General features: G+C 45.1%; 1 protein-coding gene across 2 annotated transcripts in view; it reads left to right on the forward strand.

Annotated features, from left to right (window-relative positions):
* Window positions 1–22,226, forward strand: part of ATXN7L1 (ataxin 7 like 1) — a 250,202-nt gene that overhangs the window by 73,974 nt on the left and 154,002 nt on the right. For both annotated transcript variants that reach the window (XM_012812469.2, XM_012812466.1), the window contains exon 3: window positions 8,862–8,966. In XM_012812469.2, coding sequence (XP_012667923.1) covers window positions 8,862–8,966 — 105 coding nt within the window. The remainder of the gene's footprint in view (window positions 1–8,861; window positions 8,967–22,226) is intronic.

Below are 22,226 nucleotides of genomic sequence, written 5' to 3' on the forward strand. Positions count from 1 at the left end.
ATCATGCCAAGTGGCAGAGCCAGAATTTGAACTTGGGGCTCCAGAACTCCAGGGCCCAGCAGCAATCAGGCACTGCATTTTAAAGGCCCATCTCTCATAGTTTTTGTTCTGTTCTCTGGCCTACGGCTGGTCTGGGGCCTGAGACTCAAGGAAGCATCCTGGGACCTAGCCCAGTGCCCTGGGCTCAGTACACCTTGAACTCGTGTCTTTTCATGTCCTTCTCCTGAGGAAGAGGATTGGGCTGTCTCGCGTGGTCATGTTGGTAGGCTGGCATCAGGGTTGGGGAGGATGTCCCGTTCACACAGCATAACAGGGAGCTTTCACCTGCCACCTATGTTTCCCACCGCCTACCTACTACCAGGCCTGGCTCACAGCTCCAACTAGGCAAGGGGATGCCTTCCAGCCCAGCCCCAGCAAGAGGAGGCTGGGAGCCATTTTAGCCCTTGGTTTGTAAGAGAAGAAAGGCCCCGCTCCTGCCGCTGCGCACGCCTGCCTGCTTTCACCGCGCCGGAGAGCTCCGGCTGCTGTTTGCCTTTCTCATCCCCTTGCTTCAGTCTCCCTTTGCAGATTTCACTGATGTTGAAGCTCTCACAGTCGGACCCTTGGTTCGCAGAGATCTGAAAAACAGAGAGTGATCCCATTTTCCTAGAGACAAATTCAACATTCTGCTGGGGAAGTAGGAAGTAGGTCATTTTCAGACCCCAGCTTGTTTTGTTCTATGAACCAAAGGAGACTTTGGAATTGACAAACACACACAATCACTGCATCAGAGCAAAGGGCGAACATTTTTCTATATCCTCTCAAGCTTTTCATGTGGTATAAGTGATTAAAATGTAACTGAAATCTCCACTAGCAAAAGGAAAAAGAAAATTAATAAAAACTGTATAATAAGCATGTTAAGATTAACAAGGGGAAAGGAACGTTCTTAGAACCAACTATTCTGTGTCCTGATTCTGATCTGGTTGGAGTCAGTCAGAGGTGTCCTTGAACCACAGTGGCTGTTCTTCCCAATAATTTGGCCTGCGTTCATGTTAGTGGAAGCCCACAAATCAAAACCATTTTCAGCCACCCGCACATCTTTTTGATAGTTTACCAAATAAGTTGAGTGGCAGCTGGTCCCTTGGCATTGTCACAGTGTTGTCACCTCTTTAGGCCCCACTGAGATCAGCGAGCCCAGTTACCTTCAAGCAAGCAGAGACTTACCTTTTCGGCAGGACTCACATCTGCCTTCTTGGAAAGGGCTTGGTGTGTTGAAATTAATATAAATGCAATCCCATTTCCTTTCATTATAGTATTTTTTAGATTATCCTTTAAAAAAGCATAATTATCAAATTACATTTTTAATATGCTATAGCAATGTTTTTCAACCTTTTTTTATCTCATGGCACACTTAAACCTATAGGTAAACTTCCATAGCACAGCTTAAATTATGTTGATTTAAAAAAAAGAATTAAAAAAAAAGAATGTAGTGACTGGTCTTTGAACTTCTTTTAAAAATAATTTAATTAATCTGGACAGATTTTCACGGCACACCGGTTGAAAATCACTGTGCTGTAGTATTAGGTAGCATGTATCACCTTGATATTTTTACAATTCCTATAGCAACTGAAGTTTCACAATCCTGAAAAAGTTTGGGGGGGGGGGTCTAAGGCCGTTTTCTGGGGCTTTGTTCTTTTTTTTTCCCCCAAGAAGCTAAAATTCCAGTTCGTCTATTTTGCTCTCTTGTTCCCACTGTGGGATTCTCCGTGATATCACACAGATATCACCGACTGCAGTGTGCTGTCCAACTGCCTTCAAAGCAGAGTCTGCTTCTTGCAGGGTCTCTGCATCCCTGCACTTCACTCAGAATTCCTGCTTGCAAAAGGGAGGAATCAACCTTTACTTACTTTTTCGTAAGTTTTTCATCAGTGGAGCACTCACCAGTTGTTGCTTCATAATGTCAAAGTCTCGAGCCTCGGAAGGTATCCAGGGGCAAATTCAAAGGCACATGACATCTAGTTTGATCCTGAATCCACAAAACCAGCTGTCTTCTCATCTTAGACACAAGTCCTGCACAAATAGTGAATTGAAGATGTCACCCTGCCTTTTCCTTAACTGTAACCATTTTCAAAAAGGGAATGTCAGATAGAACCTAAAGTTTATAAATACAACTTTGCTTGTCAAAATGTGCTCCCTAGGAAGCTGTTTATCTTAAATAAAATGCTACTCCCATTCTTGCAGTTTCTTTTTCAATATTGACCTTAGAAGCAGTTTACCATCTACACTGGGAAATTAGAGTTATTTACCTTACTTTCATAGAAACCATTATATTGTCCCAAACTTTGGGTCTCCTTACATCACAACCAAGCTCCATTCTCTCCCTTCTCTGCCATCTTGAGGGGGTTAGGGGGGATAGGAAGGGCTCAGGGAAGAGCCACACAGAAGCCTGGAGAGCCTCCGTGCTGTCAGGAAGCAGCCCACATGTGCCAAACCATGCTGATAACATGAATGCAATTGACGCTGCTGTGGATGGCAGTTGTACCAGAAGTTAAATAAAGGAAGTAGAGGACTGTCTGCTCTAAACAGCAGCACTGAGAATAGCCTGTGTGTGATAAATTTATGAGCAGCACTGGTTTAATGCTATGAGCCTGATCTGTGAATAATCTCCTGAATAACCCTTAATAAGTAAGCATTAAGTTGACAGACATTGGAAAGAGCTCCAGTAACTTAATTATGCCGCCACCCCTCCACCTTCTGCCCATGAGAACTTATAGCCTCTCTGTGCTTGTTTCCTACAGGAAGTGATCAACATGTTTACCTCGCACAGTTATACATAAGTTCTTGAGTTAATAATTGGTGCCATAACCATAATTTTATATTAATACAGTGATTTCCTCCCAAGTTCACGAAAGCCTGTCTGCATCCCAGTGTGGTAGATGAGGAACATAATTCTCTCCATTTTATAGCTGGGGGAATCAAGCCAGGGAAGAGTGATGCTGGGGTGGGCACTAGTCAGTGGTGTGCTGGCAAATGCTTTAACAAGCAGCTTTCTAAGGGAGGAAGTCCTGGCTTGTAGTGGATGCTGATTCCTGCGGGGTAGATACTCTTGCCTTGGCCAATTCAAGCCACTAATGTGCCATCGCTGAATGCATAGTTAGGAAGAGATGGACACAGTCAGCTCTTGTGGGTTAGTTTAAGCTGGATGAGACATATAATTGATACCAGTGATTCAGTTCATGGTTTTAGGCTCTCAGATGACCACTGGAGACCAGCTCAGGTCTCTGAAAATCCTCAAATTAACTCTCAGGCTCTGCTAACTTCTGATTAATTGGTGTGCCTTGAAGAGTGTTTTTCAGACTTTGAGTTGTGACCCATTAAAGGGTACCTAAATTAACTTATGGATCTCAGTGAGCATGTTTTTAATGAAATAGAATAGAGTAAAACAAAAAGGCATGAGTATAACAGAGTAGAAAAGAAAATATCAAAGGGTAGCCTACTTGTTTCAATGATGGATGGATGGAAAGAGATTGGGTAAAAAACTAAGAAATACTGACCCAGAAGCAAATATACCTCTGTTTCTCCAACTGGAAAAATTAGTTAACAGAGCTTGTGCCCTCCCTGCCTGTGATCAGGCCCAAAGGATGACTGAGGTCACTGTGATAACACAGTGGTGTTGCTAGCACTCAGTCTGATCTACACTTGATCCATTTGCAGAGTAACAGGGGACAAAACAGACATACTTGGCTTCGTCTCTTTGTGGATGGTTGTATGCTGTGTTTGAAATGGGGCTAAGCCCCATCTTCTTTCTTGGCATGCACCCACATCCTAGAGAGCCCTCCTCTGTCCATTCACCGCACACGTGTGCACATGAGGGATCAGCCTTCCCAGGAGGTCTCCTGTGCATGGTCATGAGGAAGAGGCAAAGACTTTGTCACCTGGAGCAAGGACTCTCCAGGGACAGAACTAGTTCCTTTTGAAAAACCAAGGGAGGTGACTTTGATTAAACTTTCTCCACACTCTCCTGACTCCTTCCTGGAAGAAGATACAAGGCTAGGCAGCTTTTAGGAGCCATCACATCAAGCCCAGGAGGCAGAAACTGTTATCCCCATTTCACAGATGAGCAAACGTAGACTGGGAAAGGGTTCAGCACCTTCCCTAGGTGACACAGCTAGTGAGTGCTGAACTCCAAACCCACTTTCTGACCCGTCTGTGCTTGTGTTTGGAGCCTTATTAGGACAGCCCCTGGCAGCCCCGTTAGTCATCTAGGAAACCCTTTCAAATGTGAAACGGGATCTTGCTCCAAGTAAGCAGCATTTCACTGAGAAAAAAGAACCAGCTTCAGAGTCCAAGTGTCCTGGAATCTCATTCTACTTTGTACAAGTCACTGCCATGGAATCTCAAACAAATTCTACTTTTGTTTCCTTGCCTGGAAAGGGGAAACGTTGACAACTTCATAGGTTAATTGCAAAGCTTAATTAAGATAATGTTATCATATTGCAGTGTCTAAAAGGATATATATTAATATGCCAACAGTGGTTATCACTAGGTGATAGCATTACACCTAGCATTACAGGTGGTTTCACGTTTCACTGTACCCCTCTGTATCAGTGGTGCACCAGTAAATGTTTAACAACCAGCTCTCCAAAAGAAAAGGAAAACCCTGATTGGTAGTGTGTGTCCATTTCCATGGTGTAAATACTCCCACCATGGCTGATTTGAGGGTACTGCTGTGACACTGACATGCACAATTGACTCTCACAAGCCAGTACCAGCCCACTTTAGCACACTACTGTTTTTATTTTTAACCATGCATTGAATGTTTTAACTGGAGGACAAATTGAGAGAGTAAATAGAGCCCCAAGCATTATGCCTTGCATTAGTTTTCATGTCTCTCTGTCCTCCTTCCCTCCCTCCCTCCTTCATCCCCTGGCCTATGCTGCTAGAATCAAACAGCACACTGACTATGAACACCTGGCCATGTGAAGAAGAGGGAGCCAGCGCTCTTACCCTTCCTGGGAGCCAGCGCTCTTACCTTTGCTCCCCATCTGCAGGCTCTCAGCACCCAGGCAGCCTGCAGAGGAAATCCTAAGGTCAGCCCTCTGAGGAATAATGAAGCAGACAGAAACTTCTCACTTTCCACAGGAGATGTGCACTGAGCAGACATGTAGAAGGTCGAAACTGCCCTGGGGAAACTAAGGAAAGTCCCAGCCAGTGAAGGGCCTTGCAGGAAACCACCTCCAGGTGGCCTCAGTCTCTGACTAGCCTAACCTTTACCTTTCACTCAGTGACATGACAGGTGTGTGTACACGGGGTGGGAGAGACATTGTGGCTCCACAGGTCTCCAGGCATTTGTGGTGGCCTGACAGGCTCCATAGGCCATCCAGTGTGTGCAACAAACGTGCAGAGACCCGTTCCCCACACCCTCCTTTGGTTAGTCTCAGCCTCCTAACACTTGGAAGTTTCTGGCACCTGAGTAGATACTCATGAAATTTTTGTGAATACTTGGTTTTGAGAGGTTTTTAAAGGTTTTTAAATTAATGATTATCTTTTATTCCTTCATAGCTTGACCTGGTGCAGAAAGGATGTCAGGCAGCTCAATAAATGATCGTTGAACAAATAAATAAATCATAGCCCTCACCAGTTCCTGGTTTTACGTACTTCTAGATATAAAACATGACTTTAAATCTAAATGAGACAGCGGGGGTGCAGTGGCTCACGCTTGTAATCCTAGCACTCTAGGAGGCCAAGGCAGGTGGATTGCTTGAGCTCAGGAGTTCGAGACCAGCCTGAGCAAAATCGAGACCTCATCTCTACTAAAAATAGAAAAACTAGGTGGGCATTGTGGCAAGAACCTGTAGTCGCAGCTACTCGGGAGGCTGAGGCCTGAGCCCAACAAATTGAAGTTACTGTGAGCTACGATGATGCCATGGCACTCTACCAGGGCAACAGAGTAAGACTGTCTCAAAAATAAATAAACAAACAAATAAAACTAAATGAGATGTAAAGTGTTAATAAAGGTTGCCCGTGAACTTTTTTTCCATTTTCCATTTCTTCTGGCTTTTCTGTATTTTTCAAATGTGTCTTGATAGAACATGGGCTCCTTTGTTATTTAAGAATTGAATGTATGTTATGAAAATAAGCAACCCGTTAATAAAAGGAGAGGCAGAGTGGTGTCAGCAGCTAAGGCCTGAGCGCATCTTCCCTGCTTGGAGCCTCTGAACGGAGGGTCCACCCTGCCCAACAGGGCCCCGGGCCTGCCCATTGGCTGGGCCTGCCATAGGCCTCTGCTTCCCGGACTCTCATCCACCTCAGTCCTCTTTCAGCCTCCCTGACTAACAGTGAACCCTCCGGTAACTCCCAGCAGCCAGTGTGGGCAAGGCCGAGTCAAGTGGAAGTGGAGAGGGACGAGTCCTTGAGACCATCAGTGGCAGGCTGCATCTACTAGAAAGCCAGTCAAGGCTGTGTCCCCAGTCCCTGGGGGTCACCCACTGGGGGGTGAGCGTGTCCTTGGGCACCACTGTGGGAGTCGCCTCCAGCCAGGCATCATCCCACTCTTCTGGTCACAGGCTTCCTCCAGGGCAAGTGGGGTCCTCTGTCCAAGGTCAAGATAAATGTGTCCATTCCATGTCCCTCCAGGCTGCTCTGAGAAGTCAGGCAGAGTTGGGGGGGGTCTCCCCTGAAGCATATGCTGCACCATAAATGAGCCTTCCTCACACTATAAGGAGATCAGCTCTCACTCTGGTCCTGGACTACATTCAGATCCATCCTGTTTTAGGGGAACTTCATTACAGATACAGGTCAAGTCAAACAAATGAGGATTTGGTGGGTTTGCAGTCAGAGGAAATTTAATTCCTCCATCAACCCTGTCTGGCTGTGACTCTCCTCTCAGAGATAAGAAACCCACCTAGAACCAGGTAGCTAAGAAAGGCTGGTCCAGGATGCAGGGTAGGTATGAAGAAAGGGGGTGCCTGCCAGGTGTGTGCCACCTTAACCCAGTGGCACACAAGGATGCCACAAGGGTATAGATTTCCTCATAACTGACCTTTTTTAATTGACAGGTTTATTGAGATATAATTCACACATCACTTAAAGTGCACGATTCATTCCCAAACTAGTGTATCCATCATCGCTATCAATCTTAGAGCATTTTCATTGACCCAAAAGAAACACTGCACCTGGCTCAGCGCCTGTAGCACAGTGGTTACGGTGCCAGCCACATGCACCACGGCAGGTCTGCTGATCAATAGTGACAACTGCAACAAAAAATAGCCGGGCGTTGTGGAGGGCACCTGTAGTCCCAGCTGCTTGGGAGGCTGAGGCAAGAGAATCGCTCGAGCCCAAGAGTTTGAGGTTGCTGTGAGCTGTGATGTCACAGCACTCTACTGAGGGTAACATAGTGAGACTGTGTCTGAAACAAAAAAAAAAAGAAAGAAAGAAACCCTGCACCCTTTAGCAGTCATCCTCCAATCCCTCCAAGTCCCCGGCTCAAGGCAAGCACCTACTTCTATCTCTGCAGATTCACCACGTCTGAACATTTCATGTGAACGGCAGTGTGTGGCCTTTTGTGTCTGGCTCCTTTCTTAGCATCATGTTTTCTAGGTTCATCCACACTGTAGCCCAGATCACTGCTTCATCCCTGTCTGTGGCTGAATACTGTTCCATCGTAGAGATGTGATACTTGTTTATCCACTCCTCAGTTTGGGGCATTTAGGTTGTTTTCACTTTGCCGCCATTCTGAATATTGTTTCGGGAACATCCATGTACAGGCTTTTGTGTGACGCACGTGTTTGTGTCTCTTAGGTATATATCATATAACTGAACTTTTAACAATACTTATCTGATTGCTTCATTTCTTTGCTTCTAATCCTGGGTAGCTTCCCACTGTTCTTAAAATCAGGTTTATAATCCTTCCCTTGGCCTAGAAGGCTCACAGCTCTGGGCCCTCCCCAGCCTCGGCCTCACTGCTCCCCTACTTTGCTGTCCCAGCCAAGAGGCCCAGCTCTTCCTCCTATGCACAGAACTCCTTCCTTTGACCTTTCCTCCTTCCTCTACCCAGTGCTTTGTTTCTTTAATCCCTCCCCATCTGGGGTTTCTCGGATGACATGCCTTCTCCTCAGGGAAGCATCCTCCCCCACCTCAGACTGGGTTAGGTGCACCTGCCGCACACTCCATCCCTCCTTTTTAGCACTCCCACAGTTGCCACCAGTGATGACTGGTGTGATGATCTGCTTAGTGTTCCTTCTTATACCATAAGCTCCAGGAGAGCGATGGACTCATTCCCCAGCTTTACCCAGCACCTAGAACAGTGCCTGGCGCCCTTAGACACCCCATAGGTATTTACTGAATGAGTAATGACAGCACCAGACAAGCCATTTGTCCAGAGGGTTCTCTCAGCCTTGGCATCTCCCTGGATGAAGGGAAGACCCAGGCAACTGCTGAAGCCAAGATGACTCCTTCCGTCCCCAGCTCCAGACACCACTCATTCATCCGAGGGACTACTGCTTAGATAGAAATGAGTCTGGGGGAGTCCCCCCAATCCTGAAATAAATAGGGCCTCAGTGGGTCCCAACTAACACTTGGGCTCTCTCAGGACAAGGCAATGCCCATAGCCTATGACTTGGGGCGTCCCCTCAACCCTGTGGACGAAATGGAAAACAGCAGCAGTCCATTCCAAGGGTAAAATGAGGGATTCTTGGAGGCATTTGCTTCTGTGAGAGGTGAGGAGCTATGTTATGACAAACCACGTTCCTTTTAGTAAAAATTATTGCCTTTCTGTGTGTCTTGTTTGAAAAACTGTCCTTGAAGGAATTCCAAGAGGAAACTGTACACCTTCTGAGACTTAATTGCTTTTTCAAAAAACACTGTTTTCATTTCCCCCACAGATATGCACTTATTTGGCCATTATCCAGCACATGACGACTTCTATCTCGTAGTGTGCAGTGCCTGTAATCAGGTCGTCAAGCCACAGGTTTTCCAGTCGCACTGCGGTAAGTGGACTCCTGCCCCTGGCGGACACATGGCTGTCGCCACTCTGGGATGGTCACCTCCCCCATGGCTCCCCCATGGGGTCCCTGTGTCCATCTTAGCCCAAGGCTGTGGGCGAGCTCTTCCTGGGCTGCTGCCTCTGCTTCCAGGGTAACTGTTTTAGGAGCTACGGTCCCTCTGCTGAAACGCTCAACCACTCAGAACAAATGAGAGAAAACCCACAGCTGGTCTCAGGAGATGGGACTAGACTGTAACCATCCAGCCTGGTGGTGACCTCTACAGATGACCAAGGGGAGTGAGAGCAGGGACCAAGGAGTCAGTCACTCCTGCAGCCTGGCAATTTCTTCCTCTGAAGGAGGGCTGGAAGGGAATCTCCCCAGATTACACACCCAGGGCTGCAACCGAGGGCACCCAGCACATACAGAGGCCACTGGGATGCTGGCCCAAGGAAATGGTGTCTCAGTAAAGCATCAAGTTCCACTCCTCCTTTGCCAGGAATGCCCCTTGTTAAAGAAAGGTGTGGCTGGGAACCACTTTCCCTGTGTATCTTAACATCCCTGTTGTAATAAATGCTTTTAGTTGGTCAATAAAAACCATGCACTCCATTCAACGTAGGTGCTGTGGACATAACAGATACATTTCATGTGGCCACTCCCCTCAGGGATAAATGAACAGCTGTTTGACCCTAGACAAGAAGTCACTTCATCATGCTGGGCGGAAGTTTCCTCGTCTTTGCCAGGAAGTTATCCAAAGTTGTAATACACTAATACCAGAGCAGCATCCTCCCTCTTTGTATTTAAGCCGTATGCCCTTTTGATGAACATAAAATCTGAATGCCCTCCTTTGCTGTTACATTTTCAAAGTGTGTTCAATATTGTGCTGTAAAAAAATCAAAGCAATTATAGTACTGAATGTGCTTTTACAGACAACACACCCTTATCCTTTCTCATGCTCTGAACTTATGTCTTTCCTCTGCTCCTTCAGTTATCACTGTTCTGTCATAAAACAGGCATGAAATAAAGGGAGTTGAGCTTATCTAAGCTCTTCAGCAAATGTGTTGGGGTTGGTGGGGTAGCTTATATATATGCTAATATCACCTATGAATACATGTGTATATGTATATGGTATATACATGTCTATACATATGCATACATCTGTGTCTGTGCGATATACTATAGCTGTAGTTCATGTTTATACAATAATGTGTAGAAAGAGAATCAAGGCTTAAAGGTCTTTTCTATAAGTTAATCCAATACTTTCCAACTGGCACAAAACAAAGAAAGGGCCTAGAAAGTGCTATAGAAGGAGCTCTGGGTGGCGCCCATAGCTCAGTGGGTAGGGCACCAGCCACAAACACCTGGTCTGGTGGGTTCAAACCCGGCCTGGGCCAGCTAAAACAACAATGACAGCTGCAACCAAAAAATAGCTGGGCTTTGTGGCAGGTGCCTGTAGTCCCAGCTACTTGGGGGTCTAAGGTAAGAGAATTGCTTAAGCCCAAGAGTTTGAGTTGCCGTGAGCTGTGACGCCACAGCACTCTATCGAGGGTGACATAATGAGACTCTGTCTCAAAAAAAAGAAGCAGCAGCCCCAGTCCAAGGCCAAGACTTCTGCCTCTACCTGCAGCCATCTCTATGTCCTTGGGCTACTTCCTTGGAGTCTCAGGACTTTATTTACCTTGTCTTTACCATGAGGAGGTGATTTCTTTTAACATATCTACTGCTAACATTTTCGTTTCTGGCAAAGTGAGCATGAAAGGAGCAAGTAGTGTGCTTGGCACAAGTCAACCCTCTTACTCAGTGCTCTGTAGCAAATGACCCTCCCTTCCACACAAAAGAGAGAAGAGGTCAAACCTCTCCAAGAAAAATGGTCAGAGACACAGAGGTGGTGCCACCAGGTGAGGAGACAGGTGGAGAAACCAAAGCAAAGCAGAGGCAAGAAGTTCCCATCCAGCCGGTCGAAGCCTGGGTGTTTTAAGAGAATGCATTCATCCTGAATGCAGACATCATTCATTCATTCATTTGCCTCTGTTCTGTGGGATACCACAGTTCACAAAACAAGCAAAAATCCTGGCCCTCATGGGGATCCCATTCTATTGTAAGCCATTAAAACCTTCCCTGGGGAACTAAATTCACTGACAGTCTCTGATGGAGGGAACCTGAAAACGACCCAGGACCTGGGACCCCATTGTGCTCTGTGGGATTCTGCCGGTGGGCAAGGCCCCATCTAACTAGCAGAGGAGCCTCTAGGACTTGGAGTGGGTAAGACACCACCTTTCTCTGTCCTAGAGCTTTGGTGCAAGAGCCAAGGGTCAGCTTAGGAGAGAGCCTTTGTGGCATGTGCTCTGAGTGGTGGCAGTAAATTAGTTTTGGGGGGCTTGGAGTTACTGACCTCATCACTTGAAACCCAATCTCCATTAAGCTTCTTGCTGAACCAGCTGATAAGCAGCAATGGGGATGTAACCAGAACTCAACAAACTGAGGCACCAAAGCCTCCTTTGTCTTTCAGGTGTATGTCCCAGTAATACAAAACTTGTATTCATGAAGGCCAGGAGAGGATGCAGGCAGAAGCAGAGCCATAGTAGCTTTTCAGAGACAGTATTTTTCATTTCCCTAAGAATTCCTCCTGTAGTTTCATGACTGTCTTAGTCAATATAACTTCATTGGCTGTTAAAATGGAATATCATAGACTGTGTGGCTTATAAGCAACAGAAATTTGTTTCTCACAGTTCTGGAGGCTGAAGTCTGAGATCAGAGTGACAGCATGGTTAGGTTCTGGTGAGACCCTCTTCGAGGCCTTATCCTCACATAGTGGAAAGAGAGCAACAGAGCGCCCGGGGGGCCCTTTTATAAGGATAATACCATTCATGATGGCTCCACCCTCATGACCTAAATTACCTTCCAAAGGCCCATCACCTAATGACATCACAGTGAAGGTTAGGATTTAAACATGTGGACACAGGTATTCAGTCCATAACAGTATTCCCTTTTCCAGTGTTTTGCCTTGCTGTGTTCAACAAGTTAATGAGAATGCTGTTATGCTAAGTGCCTGGCACGGTGCCTCCCGCTCTCTCTAGCTTTGAGCATGCAATCCTCTCAGCAGCCCCACAAGGTAGGTGAGAGGACCTACTTTGCAGCTGAGGACCTTACACTCTGGAGGCTCAGTGTCTTGCTCCGGGTCTCAGCACTAGGCGGGTGTGGAGCCTAACTGTGAAGGTGGGAAACTTCACTCCAGAGGGAGAAGTGATGCTTAGCCCAGTCTTGTTGCCACTCTGCACAGATAGCATACCCCTCCTGCCCTTCCTCATTGCACATGGGTTCACCAATGGTTTGATTAGCTGCAGGACTTGTTTTCAAATGCAATCTCATGTAGATCCCCACTCTATAAATACATATGGAAAGCAGAGCTGTTGGGGTCGAAACTCAGGAAGGGGGGCTCAAGTCCCACCTACCTGGCCTTCTCCTGACACCCCCCCCCACCCCAGGGCTCCATAGAACATGATTTGAAGTTTGTTGTAGTAGAGAGAACATAGGCTTTGGAGTCAGACAGAGTGATTCACATGATTAACTGTGTGACCTCAGGCAGGTCATCTTATCTCTCTTTGCCTTAGTTTCTTTGTCTGTGAAATAGGTATCCTGCCTGCTTCATGGGGTTTGGGGGACTGGTGTGAGGCTTGGGGTCCGTTTCCTTCTCTCTTTTCTCTGTGGTGTCGTTGTCCGCTGCCCCCTGCTGGATGGGATCTGCCCTCCTTATGTTCACAGAACCCAGTTCTCCTGTGCCACATGCCACCTTCTACCAGGCAGTTAGCTGATTCAGCTTCTAGGATCTTTTCAGAACCAAGGCTGTATGTATCTTTTTGATCCTGTGTTCTCAGCACTCAGAAAATGAGTTTATCATGGGTGCATGGCAGCACTCAAGATCTTGATGCACTGGTTAAGTTAAATGGAAAGAAGTGTGTGTGTGTGTGTGTGTGTGTGTGTGTGTCTTTAGACAGTTGTGGGGACTTCAGAAATCAGTGGGGTTAAAGGAAAACTGTTTTCTACTCAACACTGCTGACACCAAATGTGTGGACTTTCCATACCAAAGGAATTCTCTGCACACACCAACTGGATACCCTTCAGTTTCATTCAATTCTGACACTAACTACCCAGAATTAGCACTACTGAGAGTTAGTGCAGACCCTACAGATTAAAGATCAGTCCCACAAAGTTGCCCACCAACTTTAAATATCAGTCACAAATATTGGGTTCCCAGGTTACCCACACTTCTGTCTAACGTGGCTAAAAATCGGGGGTTTCCACAACCCCCTCCTCAAGTTCCATAATGCAATAATGGCTCACAGAACTCAGGGGAACACTTTGCTTACATTTATTGGTTTATCAAAAAGGATATTTGCAGGGGTGTCCAACTTTTTTTTTTCTCACATACATTGGAATAAGGGTTGTCTTGAGCCACACATTAAAAACACAGGCACTTATGAAAGCTGATGAACGTACTTTTCATGATATCTGACATCACAGATAAGTAAAACAGGCCTCAAATAATCTACATGCAGCCCACGGACTACAGATTGGACAGCTAGGCATACAAATGAACCACCAGAGATACATAGGGTGAGGTCCACAAGAGTCCCCAAAGCAGGAGCTTCTGTCCTAATAGGGTTGGGTTCACCAACCTGGAATCTCTCCAAACTCCATTGGTTAGGGCAGTGGATCTCAACCTTCCTAATGCCAGAACATAATTTTCACTGTTAAAAAAGGGTCGCAACCCACAGGTTGAGAACCACTGCTTTAGGGGCTTCCTTGGAGGTTCCATCATGTAGGTATGATTGATTAAATAAATCACTGGTGGTTGGTGATTGACTTAATCTCCAGCCTCAGTCAAGTGGGACTGAGTGTTCCAATCCCCTAATCATATCTTGATCTTTCTGGCAACCAGCTTCCATCCTGAACCTGCCTAGGGATCCCCAGTCATCTCCTTGGCACAGAAAAAGACCTTCCTTCTACAGATTCCATGAGCCCTAGAAGCTCTCATGTCAGGTAACTGGAGTCTAAAACCAAATATATTGAAAGATGTTCTGTCACCCCTGCCACTCAGAGATGGTAACAATTTTAGAGACTCTATGCCAGGAACTGGGGATGAAGACCAGATACGTACTTCCTATCACATAATATCACAATATCACAGTAGCAGTGTGGAAAAAAAATTATCATAATGGAAACATCATGAATTTTGAAGTCAAACAGGTACAGGTTAGAATCCTAACTAATACGGACAGGCTGGTGACCTTGAACTAATCATATGATCTTCCAGAGCCTCATTTTCCACATCTGCAAAATAAGGTGACAGTTCCTGCCTTGCAGAGTTAACCTGTGAGGGACAGGGAAAATATGTATAGTTTCCAGGCACGTGGTAAGGAAATAAAAGATAGCTATTACTGTCAATAAAGTGGTGGCTATTTTCTATTAAGTCAAGTGTTTCTTATGAGAAATGGGAAACCCAATTCAGCCAATTGCTTCCTGTCTTCCTTTCTTGCCCTGCCTCAGAGGATGTACACTCTGAGGTCAGCCTGCAGACTTTCGCCTGTGATTCATCTTTAGCTTCCCACACTCTGGGAGGCAAGAAACGTCTGCCTGAATATGATTTCATTTAGCAGGAGTCCTGAGGATTTGGCTTTCCAAATACTGGTTTACATTCACATTAGGCCCCAGCGTTGGCTCTTTTGGGAATGCCATGAAGCTCCACTTAGTCCAGTATCTCTCTGGGTTTCCTGCCGAGGCACATTCAGTATCTGCCATACTCCGTACATGGGTGATGTAAAGCCTCCTCCTGGGACTGTCTGCAGCCCTTACCCTCCTCGCGTTGTGACCTAAGCTGGCATCCCAGATGGTGTGGCGTCTGCCTGGGGGAGCCCTCTGCATGGCGCAGAAGTGGAAGTGCTCTGGGAGCTTCATGTGTGCCAGCCCACCTGTGTTGGCCTCCCTGAGTCTGTTTCTTAGAAAGTCTGTGTCAAGGGTCTCAAAAGTCTTTTAGGTGCTTTATAAACCTCTACCCAGGAGATCTAACCTTGGGCAGGTTACTTTGCCTCTCTGGGCTTTTGTTTCCTTATTCTTAAAATGGGGGTAATAGTTTATCTCGTAAAGGTGTTGTGATGATTAAAGGAACTTGCATCTGGAAAGCACAGTTGTAGAATAAAGTTTGCTTTTCAAAAGGTCATACTATCTAATTTAGCAGGATGATAAGCTACAGAGATTTATAATAAAATCTTGTCCAAAGAATTTTCACTTGTGATTATAGCAGAGCGGGATGTTTGTGATTCTTCCCTTTGTGTCAGTGCTGTGGTGGGTCCAGCCTAGAGAGAGAGCTGTTACCATTTCTTCCCAAAAGAAACTGGGGGCCAGCAAGGAGGGATATTCTCTATATGTGAGCACAGGCGTGTATGTAAGGCAAAAACAAGGAGATGCAAGGTACCTATAATGGGAAAAATATTTTTATTGTTTTTTAGTAATTGTATGTTGTTAATCAATTTGGAATATTATAATTAAAGAAAAAATATTAGGTAGCTCCAAGTTGTAAGGGGGATATATATATGTATGTAACATATATACATATATATATATATATATGTTACATTATATTATATTGTTATATATATAATGTTATATTATATGTATATAATTTTAAAGACAGGGTCTTGCTTTGTCACCCAGGCTAGAGTACAGTGGCACAATCCTAGCTCATTGTAACTTTGTAACTTCAAACTCCTGAGTTCAAGCAGTCCTCCTGCCTCATCCTCCCCAATAGCTGGAACTACAGATGTGCACCACCAAGCCTGACTAATTTTTTTTTGCTAGAGATGGGATCTCACTGTAGTGTCCAGGCTGGTCTTAAACTCCTGGCCTCAAATAGTCCTTCTGCCTTAGCTTCCCAGAGTGCTGGGATTATGTCATGAGCCACCTCACTGAGCCATAGTTTTATTATTGGGTTGAACATTTATGAAATTGTATGATTTGCCAGAATAAAAGGAGTGATTCTTTTCTGTCTTTCTAATATTCACATAGCTATTGTAGAGCAGGGTTTCTCAGCAGGAGCACTATTGATATTTTGGACTATGTAATTCTTTTTTTTTCTTTTTTTTGAGATAGAGTCTCACTATGTTGCCCCTGGTAGAGTATATGTCATCATAGCTCACACCAACCTCAAACTCTTGGGCTTAAGCAATTCTCTTGCCTCAGCCTCCCAAGTAACTGGGACTACAGGCACCTGCCACAACGCCTGGCTATTTTTTGTTGTTGTTGTAGTTGCCATTATTGTTTGGCAGGCCCCACGTGGGTTCGAACCCGCCAGAGTATGTGGCTGACGCCCTAGCCACTAAGCTATAGGCGCCAAGCCTGGACTATGTAATTCTTTGTTGTGGGACCTGTCCTGTATCTTATTGTAGGATGCTGACCAGCTTGCCTGGCCTATACCTTCTAGATATCAGCAGCTGCCCCTACCCTAAGACTTGATAACCAAAAACATCTCCCGGCATTGCTAATATCCCTTAGGGGACAAAATCACCCCAAGTTGAGAACCACTACTAAAAAATATAACATGCCAGGTGGCACCTGTGGCTCAATGGAGTAGGGCGCTGGCCCCATATGCCGGAGGTAGCGGGTTCAAACCCAGCCCCAGTCAAAAACTGCTTTTAAAAAAAAAAAATATATATATATATATATATACACACACACACACACACATATATATATATAAAACATGCCCCATTTGTCATACAAAACGATTCCCAACACAGGCGTGCCACTAAGCATGAAACAAGCTCTCTTACAGAAGTCCAGAAAGTCTCAGTCCTTTCTACCTCAAAATTAAAAAAAAAAAAAAAAAAAAAGAAGGTGAAAGAAATAATAGGTTCATGTGTACAGTTTGTTCGGAGTTGATCAGCCCCATTTGACACTGGTTCTGTAAGCAGAGAAAACAGTTCTCTAAGCTCACCACACCCAGCAGACAGAGATAATCCCGGGATGTCACTGCTACTTAAAAAAAAAAAAAGATTTAGAACCAAAGAAACGTGGTCATTCAGTGGACAAGAGGGGATTACATTTTTTCTCTCTTTCTCAGAGAGGGTTTTTATTCCTTTTCCTGATTATATTTTTGAATGCCCTTCAAGTAGCTGTTTTGCATGTTGATGGTGATGCAGAAGAATTTAATGAACTGTGAGCTAAAGCAGAGAGACTGAGCAGAAAAATAAATGAGTGATGGAGACTCGCTCCTGGAGCAAGGCATGGCGTGTCCTGGCTGGCACCTCATCCTTCTGTGCACATTCAGATGCCAACACTGGTTGGGTACCGATTGTAGCAGATCCCAGCAGGGCTACACATGGGAGCCTAATTAATGAGGTCCCAAGATTTCCTGCAATTGTTCTTTTTATTTTGTCTATCTCTAGGTGACCTCTGGTTGAGGAAGAGACAAACCATTTGTGCTTCTCAGCCCTAGAGAAAGTTAGTCCCTCCCAATGTCACTGCCCCCTGGGCTTCCAAGATCTCAGGAGTATCCTCACCAGCTAATTATCCTGCCAGGACTTCCTTTCTGAAAGTGTTGATTGCTGTAGTGCAGAGCTGGGGTGGGGGGGTTATCAATTACATTGGATTTGTTTGCTGACATTAAATTTTTGTTGTTATTGTGCATTGTCTTTTATAAGACTAGATTATTTTATACCAGAGAAGTATAAAATAATTAAAGGAACTTGGTCTCATCAAATGTATTCTTTGTCAAGTCTGACAGCATTAATTAATAAGGCTTGGCAAGAACATAAGAATCTGTGCAAACTTTATCTTATTAGTAGGATTTTTTAAAAACTTTAATTTGATCAATATATGCCAGAACCAGAATTAACTCCTGATATTGTTACAGCTTTGGGGGTCCTCTGATCAGAAATAATGTCTGTTCTTGTTTCTTCTGTCTTCATCTTTCTGTCATCCCTAGTAAAGTGCAATTACAATGGATCCTAAGGAAATCCTTTATGATAGATCCTAAGAGAATCCCAAAGGATGAAAACGTTGGGTTGATTACAAAGAAGTACCCCTAAACCAAGCATTACCACTGAGAGAACTGAGTAGAACTATAGTTTTCTCCACGTGAAAGTTTTATATTTTGAATTTACTGTTGCTCAAATTTGAATGAATGTGGTGTCCAGAGCATGGCAGTTTGACCTCGTCCCAAACCCTGGCTTTTCTTTCTGCTCTGCTGACGGAAAGTACAAGTAACAATAAGAATACAACTAAAAGGCTTATTGAGCACTTACGGCGTGCTAAGATTTTATATGTTATTTAATCCTGTCATCACCCTAAGGTGCTGTGGTTGTATTATCCTTATCTCACACTCAAGGCAAAGGAGACTTGGAGGGTTTAAGAAATTTGTTGCAGATCAGCCTGATAGAAGTGACGAAACCAGAAGTCTCATGTCTGACTCCACGGTGCCTTCACCACTGTATTGGTTTTTCATGTTTTCATCTCAAGCTCCCTACAATTTCATAACTACACTTTGATGCAGACAGATTATTTTCATCTCTTGTAAGATGCTAAAACAGTGTTCTTCAATCTTTTTAATCTCATGGCACACTTAAACCTATAAACCCCCACAGCACACTTAAATTATATTGATGAAAAAAAAAAAGAATATACTTTGCTTTGAACTTCTTTTGAAAATAATTTAATTAATGATCTTAAAATATTTTTCTGGCACACCTAAGATCCTCTCACGGCACACTGGTGTTCCATGGCACACTGGTTGGAAATCACTGTGCTAGGAAGTAAGTGACAGGAGCTTGGAGGCAAGTGAGCTTTGTTTCTCTTTCCCGCTGCTTTAACCTGCGCAGCTGATCTTGTCTGCTTATTGGCATAGGTAAAGGCCTTGGGCCCAATTTTGAGGGAAGAGGGATGGGAAGAGTAAATCGATAATAGTGAATGTGTTTACATTCTTCTCAGCAAAGTATCACAAGAATGGAAAAGTAAATATCCAACGTACTTTATACTAACATGAAGCCAGTAGACGATCTCATTCATGCCACGAAGGAGAAAAACTCATTTCAATTCAAGTTGGAGGAGGGGGTGGTTGGAGTGCTCCACGTCATGGGCACAAGGTAGGGGTATATGGCATAGCTTTGGGGTGCAGAACACAACTACAAAAGGGTCTACCTCATAAATTCAATCCTGGTTGGTTGTACCCTCACATTAACCTGAAGCTAAAAAAAGAGAATAGTCAATGTGTCTAGAGTTCACTACAACATTTGAAATGGACCTTTAAATATCTGAAAGCAAAAAGAGGGACGCTTATAGAGGGAGTGAAGTGGGTGCCAGATGTGTTCTCCCGTAAGTTCTGCCCGTAGTTTCTTGGTTTTTTCCTATAAATGAACAGATCTGGGAGATCCACAAACAATAGATAATATCCTTCATATTCAGTGAAATTCTCTTTTTTTTCTACATGTTTCTTTGAGTTGAATAGAAATATTACAGTAAGTGCATAGCAGATGTAATAGCTCAGCTCAAATTAGAGATAGATTCATAGATCTTTGTAACCTTAGAATGATTGAATTCATTTTTAATTGAAAAAGCCTATTGAAGAGTGAGTCTCTTGTATTATGTCTTCAGAGTCATGTGGTTTTGACTAATTGATTTCTTCGAAATATATTTATTTCACACCTACTATGTGCCTGGCATTATTCTAATGCTGCAGATTCAGTAGTGAACAAGACCGATTAAGCCCCTGGCTTTCTTGGGACTTACATTCTGGTAGGCTAAATAACATAAACAAATACACAGTTAAACCGTATGAAGAGTTGGCACAGAGTGTCACAGCAGAGGGCACACAGCAAGAGCAAAACCAAGTGAGGCATGTGTGAGGCCCTCAGAGACATGGGCAGGAAGGGACTAGACTGCAGAGTCTTGTAGGGCAGAGTCCGGGGTTGTGTTTTGTTCTAAGTGTGGTGGGAAGACCCCCAGAGGGTGCTGAGTGAGGGAAAGACAGGTGTGGTTTATGTTTTCAAAAGCTCACTCTGGCTCACTCCTGTGGAGCCTGGGAGACATGGTAGGGACCTAACGCATAGCTAGTGATAACAGATGCTGGCGATGGAGAGGCTAAGATAAACCTGAGATCCCTTTTGGAAATGTAGCTGAGAGCATTTACTAACAGATTTGACTGGATTAAACTGGGAAAGGGAGGAGTGAACATTTCTTTAAGGGTAGGTCAAAGGGGAAAGGCCAGCAGTTTGACAGTAAAAGCAACGGAGGATGAAGACCTGGCAGCCAGGAGGAAAAAGCATTTCATAGACCATGTCAAATGCCAAGAGGTTGAATAAGAGGAGAAAAGAGAAATGGCTGCTAGATTGGCCACCTGACAGTTGTTCTTGACCTTAACAGTAGCTGATTGACAATAGATGATTTTAGTTGTGTGTTGAAACTTTTTCCAAGTCTAGGAGACTTCATTTTTGCCTCACTGCAGAACCCTGAGTGTTTTTTTTTTTTTTTTTTTTGAGACAGAGCCTCAAGCTGTCCCCCTGGGTAGAGTGCCATGGCATCACGCTCACAGCAACCTCCAACTCCTGGGCTCAAGCGAGTCTCCTGCCTCAGCCTCCCAAGTAGCTGGGACTACAGGCGCCCGCCACAACGCCTGGCCATTTTTTGGTTGCAGCCATCATTGTTGTTTGGCGGGCCCGGGCTGGGGATTCGAACCTGCCACCTTAGGTGTATGTGGCTGGCGCCTTAGCCGCTTGAGCCACAGGCGCAGAGCCGAACCCTGAGTGTTTTATCAGCATTTGTGCTGAGCTCAGCTGCCACCTGGCCAAATTGTGAGCTGGCCCCCTTGGTCCCTTGCGTCTCCTTGTCCTGTAATAACAATTGCTATGCAGCTGAGTTACCCGGGAACGCTAGGCAGAGAGCTCCTGAGAGATAGGATGTGCCTTAGGCATCCCCTAGTCCCAGCAGGGAGCACATTTCCTGACTTCTGGTAGACACCTAGAAGTATTTGTGACAAACCGATGCACAGACAGACAGAAGGAAGGGCTACTCCAGTCCCAAGTTCAAGTGCCCTTGGCACCTTCTACTTCAGCAATATTGGCATATATGATGCCATGTTACAAATATTTTTATACATATCCATCCTCCCTCCCTCTCTGTCATCCACATCCCCCAGACTGAGAGTCTCACAGAGCCAGGAGCCCTGTCATGCTCGCCATTAGATTCCCCAAGTCAGCACAAGGTGGGTATAAGATCTGAAGAGTTGGTGCACAATGTACTTTTTTTCAAAATGAATATTGGAAGAAAGGAGGGAGGAAGCCAGCAAGGAAAGAAAGTCAGCCCCTGCCAGTTGTGAATAAGCCAAGTTCCACACATAAGCGAGTACATTCATTTAGAAGATACGGCTACTTGAAAGAGAATGACCATCTCTGTTGAGACACAGTTGGAAAGGCTGGCGCAGGGAAACACCCCTCCTCAGTGAGTGGCGGGAAAGCTGCCACTTTGATCTCAGACCACAGCTGATTTCTGGAGGGCTCTCACTGTCACATAACCCCAGCTTCTGACTCATCGCTGGCTTGTCCCCGCTGTACAGGCTGCTCCACTCCGCAATTCAGAGCCATTTCAACCGAGGAGAATTCGGCTAACAGTCACTGCTTTATTTAAACCCGAGCGAAGAATGTTGCCAGTGCTGATTCAAAAGGTCATTTTTAAATTCTCCCCATCTGAGCGATGAGCAGAGTGGCATCTCCCAAACAGCGTTCCTTCTCTGCAGCAGGGAGTCCATACTGAGAACAGGAGTTCGGGTGGACACATGCCCTGGGGAAACTGCCAGATTCCCCTCCCAGAGCCTCACAGCAGCTATGAGCGCATTCAAGTGCCAAGAATCAAACAAAAATGCATCTATTTCACCACGCTGGAGACACATCACCCTTATCTGAATTCAACAACAACAAAAATGCACTGTTTTTCCTAGTAATGTGACCCTAGCCACAAGCCCACCCCTTCATCTGGTGTCTGAGACGCAAAGATCTTTTCCAGCCCTGGAGGAGACGCTGGCCATGGAGAGAGTCCACTATGCCCCAGACCTTGCACACTGCACTTTGTAAGCAGAAGGCTTTTTTTTTTTTTTGGAGACAGAGTCCCACCCTATGCCTCTGAGTAGAGAGCAACGGTGTCATGGCTCACTGCAGCCTCAGACTTGGGCTGTGGGCATCCCGTTGCCTCCGGAAGCCACTGGGATTATAGGCATGAGCCACG

This window comes from Otolemur garnettii, unplaced genomic scaffold (assembly GCF_000181295.1).
Source record: "Otolemur garnettii isolate 467f Iridium unplaced genomic scaffold, OtoGar3 scaffold00005, whole genome shotgun sequence".
NCBI lineage: Eukaryota > Metazoa > Chordata > Mammalia > Primates > Galagidae > Otolemur > Otolemur garnettii.